This window comes from Vulpes lagopus, chromosome 11 (assembly GCF_018345385.1).
Source record: "Vulpes lagopus strain Blue_001 chromosome 11, ASM1834538v1, whole genome shotgun sequence".
Lineage (NCBI taxonomy): Eukaryota > Metazoa > Chordata > Mammalia > Carnivora > Canidae > Vulpes > Vulpes lagopus.
Window position 1 is genome coordinate 31763462 of NC_054834.1, and position 15685 is coordinate 31779146.

General features: G+C 48.4%; 1 protein-coding gene across 1 annotated transcript in view; it reads left to right on the forward strand.

Annotated features, from left to right (window-relative positions):
• UCK2 (uridine-cytidine kinase 2) overlaps nt 1-4703 on the forward strand; it is a 70559-nt gene extending 65856 nt beyond the window's left edge. The window contains exon 7 of the mRNA XM_041773909.1: nt 756-4703. Coding sequence (XP_041629843.1) covers nt 756-895 — 140 coding nt within the window. The 3' untranslated portion in view covers nt 896-4703. The remainder of the gene's footprint in view (nt 1-755) is intronic.
• Nucleotides 4704-15685: the final 10982 nt, after the last annotated feature.

A 15685-nucleotide genomic window follows, 5' to 3' on the forward strand; every position in this document is an offset into this window, starting at 1 on the left:
CAGTCATACTTGGGGCAGGATGTGGTGACCAAACTAGGCTCCATGGACAGTGGCTAAACCACTGTTGATCTGCTCTTGGGGGCCAGAAAGGAATTTCTGCCTACATGTTTGGCCTTGGGGAGAGGCCCCCATGTATACATGCATAGTGACAAACAGGAACTCGTGCTTCTCCAGCAGAAAGCAGAGGGCTGGAGATTGTCCTTGGCTGTCACTCCCAGCAGTGACCCTCAGAGGCCTTACATCCAAGGCCACCCTTTAGCAAAAGTACATTTTCATCTTGATTTAGAATGACCTGCCATCAAGGTAGCCCTTCTGAAAGGGAGCTGGTTGCGTTTATTTATCTATTTATAGGTTTTGGCTGGTCTGAGAAGTAGGGGTACTTCTGGATTTCTCATTCTCCTTTTAATAAATTTCAACATTCCTCCGCTTAAACAGTTATTTTTTTTGGCTGAACCATTTGGTGTCCATCGTAGCGATGAATATATTTCACGGTGTCTTCTTTTTTTAATTTTTTAAAAAAGATTTCATTAATCTATTAATTTTAGAGCTAGAGAGAATCTCAAGCAGACCGTATACTTTATATTTCTAATGCTGAGAACAGAGAGCCCCATATCACATTTTCCTTGGAGGAAAGAGCCTTCTTCTGCAGGGGTCAGTCTACTTGGGACTTGGGGGGGCAGTGCTGATGGGTCCCCTGGTGGAAGGCTGGTCCCCTCTCTGCACCATCCCTAACGCGGCCACTATCTGCCCCACAGTGGCCATCAACCTCATTGTGCAGCACATTCAGGACATCCTGAACGGAGGGCTCTCCAAACGGCAGACCAATGGCTATCTCAACGGCTACATCCCTTCACGCAAGAGGCAGTCGTCGGAGTCCAGCAGCCGGCCACATTGACCCCTGTCTCCTTCAGACCCGGCCCCTACCTTCAAGAGACAGGAGGAGGGATCAAGAGGCTCTGTTCATCCGTACATGTGGTTTCCTATGACATTTGCTGTATTTAAGAAAACACCATGGAGATGACATGCCTTTGTTTTTCCTTTTTTTTTTTTTTTTGCTTTGGAGCGGCGAAACGAAATCGAATTTGACCCTGAGCTTAAATGACAAACTGTGCCAACTACTACTGGTGATGCCTAATTATGAATCCAACGTGTAACCAGTTATAAATACATACATATATATATATAAAAGGATCTATTTTTGTGTAAATGTACAAATACTGTAAAGCTGTTTGCTGTAAGTATTGTGCAGGAGGGCCTGTATTTGAGTGTGTGGGACTCAAGCTGGAGTCTCACCGAGAGGCCGTTGCTGCCGTGTTCCGGGAGTGGAGTGGGATGGGGCTCAGGCTCAGGCAGGGGTGTAGGGGGAGGCGGGCAGTGGAGGAAGGAGGCGCATCTCACGGCTGTAGTCTCTGCAGCTGGAGGATGGTGGAGTTGGGAGCCTTGGGTTGCCCCTCCCCTGCCAGATGCCACCTTATTGGAGCTGGAACTTAATGGTGTGTTGACAAGAGATACTCTTTCCTTTTTCCTTTTCTTTTCTCTGCTTTTCTTCTTCTTCTCCTTTTTTAATTGTTTTAATTTTTTTGAGTTGAAATTAGGCAAGACCTCAGCTCAAAAATCAAACTCAGGGAAGAGGCCCACTGAGGAGAACAAGTCTTCTGTGTTTTCTCCTTGCCCGCTGCCCCACCTCTGGCTGCCCGGGTCGCTCCCGCCCCTCCCTCCCTCCGTCCACTTCTCAGCGTCTCCAGAAGCCAGAGCTGCCTCTCCCTCCTTCCCCGACAGGGATCTATCTGATGGGCTCGTTTCCCAGTAAGATGGGGAAGGAGAGAGTAGAATGGGACCTGCCATGGTGTCCGAGGAAACGCTGGCTCCCCCTGCCTCCCAGGGAAGTCCTCCAGCAGAGTCCTTGGGCCTTGCTCTGCAGGTGGCCTCCGGAGTCTGGGCTTCTGGGCTTTGGCTGGGGACTTCTGCTGGCAGAAGGACGGCTGGCGACCACCCTTCACAGGGTGGCGAGGGCCCTGCCCGTGGGGGGAGTGAGTGCGAGTTTCTGTTCGCCCAGACGCAGGGACTGGCGGCTGGATGGTCCCTAGCAGCGGCCCGGCAGGCTGCCATAGACCATAGTTACGGGGTTAGAGACACCCACCTGTCCTGAGGGCTCCCTCTCCGGGAGAGGTACAGATGCCTGCAGATCCTTGGGGGAGGAGGTGGGACCAGGCGAGCCCTTGCAGGTATGACGCTAGGGTCCTCAAGCCTCCGCTTTTAACTGCAGACGAGCCAGAGGCTTTCATTTCTTGGTTGACCATGTCTGTGCCCTCCAGGCCAGGCTGGCAGCTGCCCCACGGCGGCTGCCGGCACCCGAAACGTTTTGGGGAATCTTCTCCCTCCATTGCTTTCCTAGCCCACTGGAGCCTTTCAGGAAAACCTGACACTGCTACTCTCGAGTCACACTGAACTGTCCCTCTGACCTAGTGACCTCCACCTTTGGTCCCCCTTTTCTGGACTCCATTCGGCTCTCACTCTGTTTAACTGTTTCAAAAAGTCAAACCTCCTCCCCCGCAGAGCCTCCCCCACCCGAGACTTTCAGGAGACGGCTGCGGGCTCTGCAGGGAGCTCCCTGTAGCAGCCGCTGCCCGCTCGGAGCACGGGGAGGCTCCCGAGGTGCCTCCATCTAAGGCCGGTCAGCTCACCGGGTTGAATACGTTCTGGAATGTTTCAGAACCAGTATTCTCTTTGTCGTCGTGCCCTGTATGGTTCTAAGATGAAGGGCGGGTGGCAGGCTTGGGTTAAGATCCTGAGGACCCAAGGCCTGTGGCCTTGCTGGGGCCTCCCTATGCTCAGGGGCAGCCCACCCCCGTCTGGGGGAGCCTTGGCCTTTCGGTGGGTAGCTCATTCGACTGTACTTGAAGCTCCCAGGTGCCAAACCATTTAGTGCCTTGGCTGTCTGTCCCACTGCCTTGGAAGATGGAGTCTTCTCATCTCTGAGCCTTGACGTCCTTAGCTGCTTCCTCATCTACCTGTGGTGTTGGGACCAAGCCTCCAGTGTCTCTGAGTAGCCCAGTCCTCGCTGGGAAATGGCTCAAGGGCTGCCTGGCCTCCAGGGAAAACCATCACCCATGATTCTTGGTGGCTTGGCTTGGGGCACCGGGCTGTGCCTACTGGGCAGCGCCGGCAACTCCCTCGGTTCTGTGATACACTGTGTCTGGAGCAAGGAAGGGATGAGCAGCTCTGCCCCCATGTGGCCACCCCAGCATTCAGCTAACGCTCTGAACTTGAGCTTTCTATATGACAAATCCTAGTCTTGGTATTTTGAGAGTCACTAGATCTCTGGTTCCACTTGAGAGTCAGGGGTAGGCTCCTTAGACCAGACACCATAACCCTAGGCCAGAAACCATGACCTGAGTGCTCTGGGTCCCCTCTGTGGTCCAGGGGGGAGGTACCGACAAGCTGGATGGGGTAATGTTGGCCACGTGTGCATGGGAGTCCTGTGGCTTCAAAGCTGCCCAATGGTGCTTGCTTCTCCCCCACACCCCACCCCCCGGCCCAGGCATGACCCACAGACCAAGTGTTTTGGGGAACAAGCATCCAAGCTTTGTGTCCTGGGAAGGCCTGACCTCATAACTCTTTCATGCTAATGGAACTTGTGCTGACCCGGGTTTCTTTTTCTTGGGCAGCCTGAGGCCAGTAGGGGCAGAGAGACTGTTGGAGTCTGTATGAGGAGCCCGCAAGTGTTTGGACCCGAGGAGGTGAATTTGGTTTGCAGTCAATAGGATGGACCCTCGAGGCGGTTAGACAAGGGGATCCCTGAAGAACAGGCCAGAGGAGGTCGCCAGGGAAGGTCTCCAGTTCATCCTCCAGAGCCAACGATTCCGGCGACAACTTGCTCTGGTCTTGGCTGCCCAGTGGTCATGTGGATGCTGCTGCCCTCCCTCTCTTGGGCTCGGCAGCGAACACTTGTCTCTGTGCCCAGGGCAGATTGCCAGTCTCTCGTTAGGCCACTAGGTCAGGCTGGAGGCTCCTCAGAGCGGTTGGGAAGCAAGAGGGACGGGAGCCCAGTCAGTTTGTGTATCACATTTGCTGTCCTTGTTCAGCACCCTTGATCTGTGCTAACACCTAAAGGCTGGCAGAGGGAAGGGCAGCGTTTTCTTCTGCTCTGGAGTCTCACCCCTGCTTGTCAGTGAGTCCAGCACCAGGGACCCATGCTGGGTTAGGCAGGCTAGGTAGGGCAGGTTCTGGATTGCAGGGCTGTGCTTCTGGGAAGGACTGCCTGGATTTCCCTAACTGCCTTTCAACCTACCTCAGGGTGGGGTGGGGTGGGGGGAACAGGCCTGGTGTGCAGTACAAGGCAGAGGACAGGCTGGGGAGAGCACTGGGGTCGGTGTGGAGTTCAGAGTCCCCTTTGATCTTTTGTCTTGGGGCCCCGTGCTGCCCTCCTTACTAGGCCAGGTGGCTGGTGTTCCAGTTCAGCTTCCTTGCTGCTCTAAGAGGCGGTGAGGGCCTAGCTGGCCCTGCCTCAGGAACAGGGTGAGTAGCTAAATAGAGACGTAGGCTTTCTTTCTTTCTTTCTTTCTTTCTTTCTTTCTTTTTCTTTCTTTCAGATGCTTGCTCTTCTCCTTTTCTTTCTACCACCCTGCCTTTATTGTTAGTAGCTACAAAAATGACCACATACTATGTACTTTGCTGTAAATAAAGACTGAACAACAACAAAAGAGCCAATTCTTGTCTCCTTTGTGGTGTTTGGGCAGGAGGAGCAGTGACTGAGGCCAGTGGGCGTGAGGGCTCAGCGGCTCAGTGGATGTGACCAGGGGGCTGCATGCACGCAGCCTGCTGTCCCTAAGCCTTGCAGTCCTGGGCTGGACCCCAGACCTCAGCCTGGAATGCTGGTGTGACGTGCCCCTGTGCATTTCTCTTCTCTCCCTGTCCCCGAAAGCCAGGGCCAAGGTTTCTGGGAAGTTTTGGGTCTCTGGAATGTTCCAGCTCCGCATCATGCAGTTATTGCCAGCTCCTCCGTCACTGCCTGCCCTGAGCCATTCACCACTCCTTCCCTCACCTCCCACACTGAAACCCCAAGCAACCTTCTAAATGAAGAAAACTTGATGGGAGTGGGTGGAGGAAGTTTACATTACGACTTCAGGAGAACTCACATGTGCATGTGTGTGATTGCCCTGAATATATAGCAATCGATGCAGATATTCATCTCCCTGTTTTAAATATTTTATTTATTTGAGAGAGAGAATGTGCCAGCGTGAGCCAGGGGATGGGCGGGGGTTGGGGGGTGGGTGGGAGAGAATCTCCAGCAGCCCCCCATGCTGAGCACAGAACCTACCTGAGTCCAGGCTGGATCCCAAGACCTCAGATCATGATCTGGGGGGAACCAAGTGTCAGGCTCTACCGACTGAGCCACTTAGGCCTCTCCTACATCTTGTTTTTTAAAAGACCTAGGTCACCCACCACCAGAGACAGTCAAATAATTGGCTTTTGTGCCCTTCCTAGCCACCAGTCTCCCACGGCCTCTCGGCTTCCATCCCTTTACCACTGCCGCCCAGACAGCAAATCACTCTCATTTACGTGCCGTGAAAATTAATAAAGGGAAACCACGCTAGAATCAGGAGTCAGGAGGTCCCGCGGGGTGCTCTCGCCCTCCCCACGAACCCCTCCTCGTCAATGGCAAATCCCACAGCAGAGGACCTGGTGCAGGGATGCTACTTGACCATCCGGATTGGAGGAAGAAAGGCTTACTTTCTCTCCTGCCAGCAACAGCCCAGCCAATGAGAGGCCGGCACAGCTCAGCCAATGAGAAGCCACTATACTTCCCACCCCCAGTTTGCTCCAATGGGCTTGCTCGTAACAGCCGTCCACATCCCCTTCCCCCTATAAAAGCCCGTACCTCTCCTTTGCTCCGCAGTGGTGCCTCCGGTTTTGCCATGGTTGGGTCCTCGCGCTTTGCAAGTCTTTGCTCTTCCCAAATAAACCCATCTTTTGCCAGTGAAATAACTGGCGGTTCTGTTTTGAAGGTCGACAGCGCAGAGCCACTCTGCTGTTTCCAGACACTTGTTTGAGTGATACGTGCAAAGCCATCGAGGAATGCAGCGGATCCGAGGGGGCTGTCATTTAAGAGGATCCACGCTCAGAAGGCTGCTGTGTTTTTAAATAACGGGTGCTTCTGCAAGAGCTGGTATTATCGTCCAGCATGACCGTCATCTTCAGGCCCGGGAAGACGCGAGCCGTCACGGACCAGGTGCCAGGCCTGCTGTCGCACAGGTAGTGGTTGTGCAAAACCGGCTTAGCCCTGTTTCCCTTTGCGTCGCTCTCCACCGCCTCGGACCTCGGTGGACCACCTCTCGAGCTTCGCTTGGGGCCCAGCTCATTTCTCCCAGTCCAGTCCTGCTCCCTTATAGGCGGAGGGACAGTGGGGACAGGCCAGGGAGGCCCTTGGCAAGTTCTCTTTGTCTCCCCGCCCTCTGTCATAACATCCTTCCATCTAACCTCCTGCCCCACAGCTTGCAGACTCCCGTTTGACTAGTGCTCTTGAATCAAACCCCTTCCTCCGTTCAGATGAAAATAACCCGGTTAGAACCTGCTTAAAGACTCTACGGAAGAGAGAGGGGTGGAGACGGGGACCTGGGACGTGGGAAGGTCGCTTTGAGAGGCATTCCTATCATCATCTGCTGATGGAACATGTTTAGATTTTTTTTAAAAGATTTTATTATTTTTTAAAATATTTTTAAAAATATTTTATTTATTTATTTATTCATGAGAGAGAGAGAGAGAGAGAGACAGAGAGAGAGAGACAGAGACACAGGCTCTATGCAGGGAGCCTGATGTGGGACTCCATCACAGGACTCCAGAATCATGCCCTGAGCCGGAGGCAGACGCTCAATTGCTGAGCCACCCAGGCATCCCAGAATTTTTTTTTTTTTAAATTATTTGAGAGACCAAGAGCACGGATGCAGGTGTGGTGGGAGGGGCAGGAAGGAGGGAGAGAATCTCAAGCAGTGTTCGCTGGAGTGTGGAGCTCAACAGAGGGCTCCATCTCACCACCCTGAGATGACCTGAGCCAAAATCAACAGTCGGAGGGTCACTTAAGCCACTGAGCCAACCAGGTGCCCCGTTTTGTTGTTGGTGGTGTTGTTTAAGGTTTCTATTTTTGAAGCTGAGTTTAAACAGATGGCTTGCTAGGATGAACTTAACCTAGAATGAAGTTAACTCACTGGCTAAATCTTGGGCTATGCCTGTATCTATACTTTAAAAAAAAAAAGAATTTATTTATTTATTCATGAGAGACACAGAGAGAGAGGCAGAGACAGGAAGAGGGAGAAGCAGGCTCCACGCAGGGAGCCCGATGTGGGACTCGATCCCAGGACTCCAGGATCACGCCCTGAGCCAAAGACAGATGCTCAACTGCTGAGCCACCCAGGCATCCCTGTATATACACTTAAAGAAAAAAAAATATATATATATATATATCCCCCCTCCTCCCCCAATCAACTGTGAACCTGAAATAATAGAGCCAAATGAATCAGCTTGAGTTAGGATTAAACCCAGACATAGATTCTCAATTAAACCAGTGAAGATGAGGGGCCGGAGAACATGAAGCTGCCTGGCACGAACACTGTCCTACAGTCCAGCCCCTGCTCAGCGTTCCGCTCTGATACTGAGGGTCTGTTTGGGCTATATCATTGCCTCCTCTGATGTGTTTCAGGATGACAAGGGCATGGAGTTCAATGCAGTATTTGTTGAGCGCTGGCTGCCCGCAGCCAAGGAAAGCCAGTGTGGCCTCTGCCTTCATTTTTTTTTTAAGATTTTATTTATTTATGATAGACATAGAGAAAGAGGGGCAGAGACACAGGCAGAGGGAGAGGCAGGCTCCATGCAGGGAGCCCGACGTGGGACTCGCTCGATCCCGGGGCTCGATCCCAGGGCTCCAGGATCGCACCCTGGGCCAAAGGCAGGCGCTAAGCCACTGAGCCACCCAGGGATCCCCTGGCCTCTGCCTTCAAATCTCACGTGTCTCTGGGGGTTTTCTGCTGAAACCCCAGGATTCTCTCATGTGAGGTAATAGCAGCTGTGGAGGTTTCAAGATTCCTCTTTATTGTTCTTTCTTTTTAGTTTGCGAAATTTCCAACGTTCATGGCAATACTTCCTTCAGACCTTTCCAGCCTTCTTCTGTACACCTTCACTTCGCTTCCACCCTCCTGCAAGGCATGCAAGGCATGCGATCCTGCTCTGGCTTCACCGCGGAGGGAAGGGGTTTAACCCAAAGCTGCTGGGAAGGAGGCACCCTGCCAGGTGAGGCTGTCTGGTGCATGTCTGCCATCTAGCGGGGGGATCCGGATCGCGACAGGAGGGTGGCCTTGCTGTGGCTGGGCTGCTGTCCTTCGCTTGGCTTCTGTGGTTCTAAGAGAGTTGTCAGAGTGCCCCAGACATCTGACTGCTGATGTGATTTCTCTTTTGTTCCTTCCTGGAAGGTCTTTATGAGAGCCTTCATTAGGGCCCCTCAGAAATGACCCTCTTGGTTTCCCTATTGCCAAGAAGAACCTAAGTGGTTCTCCAAGCTGGTCATCACAGTCCGTGGGGGCTTGTTGAAATGATCGCTGTGATCCATTCCTGGGAGTTCTGATTCTGTAGGTCTAGGGAGAAGACCTTCTATAACAAACTGTGCAGGTGAATCAGATGCATAGGCAGGGCTGGAACCCGGGGTCCTTGTGTATCGCATCATACAGAACATTTGGATCTGGCGGGGGCGGGGGGGAGGGCTTTCTCCTGGAAAGGTCACCTGTGCTGTAAGACTCTTCTCTGCCTGTGTGGGGACTGGAAAGAAGGTTTGAGTCTGCTCTTAAGCCCATTCAAGCCCAGCACTGCCCTCTCAGGTTGCAAGTCCCACCCCTACCCTAGCATAGATGCTAAACTATGGCTGCCCCCAGATGAGTTCCTTAGGATGTCCTCAGGGGTGGGCAAGGAGTCATCTTCAAGCAGGTTTTAGTTATGGTACCCTTCATGACATCTTTTCTGAATCTTTTTTTTTATTTTTTTTTAATTTTTATTTATTTGTGATAGTCACAGAGAGAGAGAGAGAGGCAGAGACACAGGCAGAGGGAGAAGCAGGCTCCATGCACCGGGAGCCCGACGTGGGATTCGATCCCGGGTCTCCAGGATCGCGCCCTGGGCCAAAGGCAGGCGCCAAACCGCTGCGCCACCCAGGGATCCCTCTTTTCTGAATCTTAATAGAGAAAACAGAAATGTGGTTAAAGTTGGCAAGAGGGCATCTCCCTTGAGAATTCTGAGTTTTATTGTTAACAGGAATCTAAGCCTTTCATTTTTACAGCTGAGGAAAACAGGGTCCAGAGGCAAAGTGAATGGGTCAGGATCCTACTACCTGGGCACTAGGTCTGCCGTGGACTCAATTAGGGCTTTATTTATTTAAAAAGATTGTATTTACCTATTTGATAAGTAGATATTTATCTATTTGATAATTTGAGAGAGAATGAGTGTGCACAAGCAGCGGGGAGGGGCAGAGGGTGAGGGAGAAGCAGGCTCCCCACTGAGCTGGGAGCTTGATGGGGGGACTCGTCCCAGGATCCCAGGATCATGACCTGAGCTGAAGGCAGATGCTAACAGATTGAGCCTTCCAGGTGCCCTTGATTAGGGCTTTTACGAAAGAGAATTCCTTTCTCCTGGGTTTCATCATGGAGTTTCTCCAGGGGCAGGCATTGTTGGCAAAAGTTGGGGTGGATCTCGGCTTTGGATTGGTTCTTTTTGGCAGGGAGAAGGACCTAAGTCATGGCCACTTGGTTGGCAGAAGGAAGTAGAATGAGGAGAGAGAATCAAATGCCTTTAAAAAAAAATTTAGTTAGTTGGAGTCAACTGAGTTTCATGGAAGGTGGTTCCACCTGTGCTTGGTGACTTCTGTGTCCTCTAGCTTCTGCTCAAAGGAGAGACAGTCTGTTGGGGTCAGCAACTCTGGAGCCCTCAGGGCCAGCGTAAGGTGTTGGCTCCTTCACATAATAGCTGGGTGGTCTCGGGCAGGCTGTGACTGAGGGGCAAAGCCCCCTGCTTGGCCCAGAGCACTGAGCAAGAGTACAGAGACGCAGGACCGGGAGTGCTATCAGATGCTCAGGGAGTGGTGGCTGTTTTGTGCTCTGGGGAACTGGGCTACATGGATGGGACTTGAGTTTTGGGAAGGCCATTTCTCCTCTGGAACTCAGGGAACCTGGGAGGTGCTGGCTGGCTTGGGGAGAATCCCTAAACTAGAATTCTCTGCAGCGTTGCCAAAGCCCTGCTCCCAGGGTAGCCTCGTCTATTGACAGAGGAAGGTTTAGCAAAACCAAAATAGGCCATTCTGATGTGGAGACATGCCCAAAGGGGGTCAGGGCTTTAGCCACCCCAGAGCTATGAGCTTCCCAAGCTGGGACTCCCCCCTTCCTGGGCCTCTCATCAACTTTGATGCCTCCCCTGATGTAAGGCCCGTGATGAGAGGGGATGGGGGAAGAGAAGATATATGCATAGGTATTATCTAGTAATTTCAAATTGATCTGAAAAATTCATGTTGTGCTTTTTAAGACCTCAAAACAGTGAGTATTGGATAGTCCTGGCATCAAAATGAAGGAGTCAGATATCGTGGCCTCTGATTCTGTAGCTGAGGAGTCTGAGGGGGCACTGGGCACCTTCAGTGGGTTAGCCTGTGTTGTGCTTGCTTCCCTTCAGGATGGTGTCCTTCAGGATGGTGTCCCCTCCCTCAGGATGTTCCCCGGGCCTATGAAATCACCTCTCTTTTCTTGATTAAGGTTTTCAATTTCTTTTTGTCCCTAGGCCCCTCTAGCAATGTGCCTTCTAAGGACCCCCTCTCCGGATAATGTTTTTACCTGCATGAAATAACACCCCAAAACATAGAAGGAAAAAGAATATATATATATATATATATGATATATGTTAGATATTATGTATCTATATATATTAGATAATATATTAGATATTATATATCTATATTATATATTATATTTACATAGAAGGAAAAAGAATTTATATATATAAATATATACATAAAATATATATTACATACAAATAATATAAATTGTGTGTATATATATATATAGTTTTATTTCTCTTTTTTTAAAAAAATATTTATTTATTTGACAGAGGGAGAGAGAGAGCCAGAGAGGACAAGCAAGGGGAACAGTAGATGGAGAGGGAGAAGTAGGCTCCTTGCTGGGTGGGAGCCTGATGTGGGGCTTGATCCTAGGACCCCAGGATTATAACTTGAGCTGAAGGCAGATGCTTAACTGACTAAGCCACCCAGATGCCCAAATATATAGATATAGATATATTTTAAAATTTTTAAATTTTTCTTATGTATTCGAGGAGGGACAGAGGGAGAAGGAGAGAGAGGATTTGAAGCAGACCCTTTGCTGAGCATGGAGCTGGTCGTGGGGCCCCATCCCAGGACCTGGGATCATGACCCAAGCAGAAAGCAAGAGTCAGGTCTTCAAGACTGAGCCAGGCAGAGGCCCCAGGAAGTGAATTTTATTGCAACACAATTACCAAAATATAGAAACAAATGTGTGATGTGGTGGTACACGTGCTTCTTTATTAAGCCATCAAGTAACAAGATCCTGTGTCAGGTCTAAGAACTACCAGGATTATGTGGAATTAATGAACCTAAATGACACTTTGGAATTCTGTAACAAGTATAACGTGTTAAGGAAAATGACTGCTTTCTACTGCTTCTTAAGAAGTCGGAGCAGCTCATATTCCTGTGGTTCGTTGCCTACATTCATAACGTAAGGAAATGCAAATATTTCAGAGGCTGATGACAATAAAGATGTAAGTCTTAAATTCATAGAGTGCCTGAATTTTGCCCTTCTGTCGTTCTGTCCTTAATTCTCAGCCTGAGAACCCCTGGATGAGACCCAAACCTTCCAAGTCACCTGGTGACTCAGGTAGACAGACGTGTTTCCCATCACTTGGGGTCGTAAGTGAGCCCAGGCCTGGCACAGGCAGGCAGCGCTGGCCGGGCACGAGGCAGGCAGCCTCGCTCTGCTCTGAACCTCCCCGCCTGCCTGTCATGTTGGCAAGTCCCCTCACTTGTCCTGCCAGGCTCTCCATCTGGGAAATGAGAGGGTAATGTCTGCCCTCCTCAACTTTATGGTTTAGTACATGATGGGAGAGAAGAGATACACCCTGAATTAGAAACAGTAAAAACTATAATATAAGCAGAAAGCATGTTATTTATTTTCAGTGTAAGTGGGACAAAATGGTATTTAGAAATGATCAACTTTGACTCAGGCCATGTGTTAGTGAGGAAAATGCGGTGTCTGTACCCCGCCAGGAAGGAGGCTAGGGCAGATGAAAACAGCAAGGCAGTCGGTGGAGTCAAAGCCTGTGCCGGCCACGCAGAGGCCCTGGCTTTGGGGCAGGGCCTGTGAACCAGCTGGAAGCCTACTGTGTTCACTTCTTTACCTCTGGTCGGAGCAGCCTGTGTTCCATTTCCAGTTGATTTTTGTTGATGCTGTGAGCTCTAGATGGAAGTTCATGATTTTGCATGCGCTATCCACTTGTTCCAGCACCCCTGTTGGAAAGACTCTTATCCCTGAATTGCTTTTGTGCCTTTTGTCAAAAATCAGCTATTTATGTTTATGGGTCTGTTTCTGGACTCTGTTCTGCTGATCTTATTGTCGATTTTGGTATCAATACCACAGTGTCTTAATTACTGCAACTTAAAATTAAAAAAAATTGTTTATTTATTCATGAGAGACACAGAGAGAGGGGCAGAGATACATGCAGAGGGAGAAGCAGGCTCCCTGTGGGGAGCCTAATCCGGGACTCGATCCCAGGACCCTGAGCTGAAGGCAGACACTCAACCACTGAGCCACCCAGGCGTCCCATTACTGCAGCTTTATAATAAGTCTTAAAATCAGGTAGTGTTGGCCCTCTAACTTTGTTCTTCTTTTTCAGTATAGTTTTGGCTATTATAGGTTCTTTGCATTTTTATATAAATTTTAGAATCTGTCCATTTCTACCAAAGGTCTTGGCTGAGTCTGGAATTGGTATGGTGTTGAATCCATAGATTAATTTGGGGACAATTGACATCTTAACGATGTTGTGTCTTTTGCCCTATGAACAAAATCTCTCTCTCCATATTTTTGGTGGTCTTTGATTTCTCTCAGCAGTGTTTTGTAGTTTTCCGTTTACAGGTCTTATACATCTTTTATCAGATTTTTAAAACGCATGTCATATTTTTTGGTGCTATTGTAAATAGTGTTTTTTAAAATTCCAAGTTCCAATGCTAGCATTTAGAAATACACATGATTTTTTTGTATAGTGGTCATTTATCTTGCAACCTTGCTGAACTCACTTATTTGTGTCAATATTATCTTTTTTCCATGAGGAAGCAGAGAGAGAGAACAGTGGTTTAATCTATTGTGTGTTTTTTTTTGAAGATTTATTTATTTATTTATGATAGACATAGAGAGAGAGAGAGAGAGGCAGAGACACAGGAGGAGAGAGAAGTAGGCTCCACGCCAGGAGCCCGACGTGGGACTCGATCCCGGGACTCCAGAATTGCACCCTGGGCCAAAGGCAGGCGCCAAACCGCTGAGCCACCCAGGGATCCCCTAATCTATTGTGTTTAACCCGAAGTTCTTGAGATTTCTATATTCACTTTTATCATCTCTACAGGTTTGGAAATTACGTATTCTATTTTTCCTTTTAATTATCTTTTAAAATTAATGTGTGGGCATTAGCATACTTGACTTGACAAAATCCCTAGCCTCCTCCCAAACAATGTAAGAGCTTTGGGAAGCTGTAACTCTGATCACACTGTCCATCTGACATGTTCATGTTGCCAAGCATTTTAGTTCCACTTTCCTCTTTTATATCCCTTCAGCTAATTATTATTTTTCAAAAATTATTATTTCTGTATGCTGTCAATGCTTGTTTAGATTTATCCAGAGTTTTGCTGACATCTTTACTTCCTATGTGGTTTTGCATTGTTCTTTGTTCTGGGTTCTATTTTCTTCCTAAAATACATCCTTTAAGCAATCCCCTCACAGAGGGGATCAGTGGTACACACTTTGTTGGAAAATGTCTTTATTTTACCTTCACTTAAAAAGAATTTTTTTTTAAGGTTTCATTTTTAGGGGCACCTGGGTGGCTCAGTGGTTGAGCATCTCCCTTCAGCTCAGGTTGTGATCCTGGGGTGGGGTCCTGGGATCGAGTCTTGCATCAGGCTCCCCATACTCCCTCTGCCTATGTCTCTACCTCTCTCTGTGTCTCTCATGAATAAATAAGTTAAAATCCTTGAAAAAAAAAAAGATTTTATTTTTAGAACATCTAAACACCCAATGTGGGGCTTGAACTTACAACCTCAAGATCAAGAATTGTGTGCTCTACTGACTGAACCAGCCAGGTGCCCCTTACTGTCACTTTTGATCAAGAATTTAGCTGTGTATTTTCTTTCTTTTTTTAAAAAAATATTTTATTTATTTATTTGACAGCACAAGCAGGGGAACAGCAGAGGGAGAAGGAGAAGCTGACTTCCCACTGAGCAGGGAGCCTGATGCTGGGCTCGATCCCAGGACCCCAGGACCATGACCTCAGCTGAAGGTGCTTAATTGACTGCACCACCCAAGTGCCCCAAGCCATGTATTTTCTCTTAATATTTTGAACATATTTGTCTACTTTCTCCCGTCTTTCTTTCTTTTTTTTTCCCCAAAGACTTCTCTTTGTCTTGGATGTTCTGCAATTTGTCATGAAGTGTTGAGGTGTGGATTTTTTTTTAAATTGTCTTACTTGTGCTTTCTAGTTAGCAAGATCTGTTTCCTCTGTTCTAGAAAATCATAGCTGTTCCCTTTCCTCCTGTTGTCTACTCACCTTCCTCTGTTCTCTCCCTCTAGGTCTGTAGGTGCATGTATGTAGGACCCTTTAGTCTCTCCCCAGTCTCTTACTCTTTTTAATTTTTCATGTTTTCAGCTTCTCAAGGCTACATTTTTGCAAAGTTTCTCAGATCTAGCTCCAGTTCCCTTATTATCTCTTCAGCCATGTTTAGTCTGTCATCTACAACTTAACCATCGAGTTTTTAATTTCATTGACTTTATTTTTAGCTTTCAGGAAAACTACTTCATCATATTACAAGTCTGCTTGTTGATTTTCTACAGTGTGTTATCCTTATGTTTCCATTCCTATTCTTGGCTCCTGTAACATGTCTTAATTTTCTTGTTTGCTCCCCTTGGCATTAGGCAGGGCTTTTTAATATTTTATCTAGAATTCCTAGGTATTTGGTAGCAATAGGGCTTTCTGGTTATCTGGACCATCAGGTGGAAAAATATATATATATAAAAGTATGCCAATCGTTTTTCTCAAATTTTTTTGCCCCAGAAAGTTTTTGCATTGTCTGGTAGGTCAAATGTTACCTGGAATTCTCAAACTTGTGCTGCTCTAAGTATGTGAAGTGTATGGGGATGTCTGGCTGTGGGATGTTATGACTCCAAATTAAACTGCAGGTTCTTTGAGGTGAGGTGGTGTGCTTTTCCTATATTTTGATGTAGTCTTGCATATACTTGTTCACCTAATGAATGCCTACCTGTTGGCTGATTTCCTTATTTGACTTTTCTTTTGGAGCCAGACACTATTGATAGCATGAGATACATGTATATTTTTAAAGAATGTTGTAGAAATCTGTGTGTGACTTATTCTT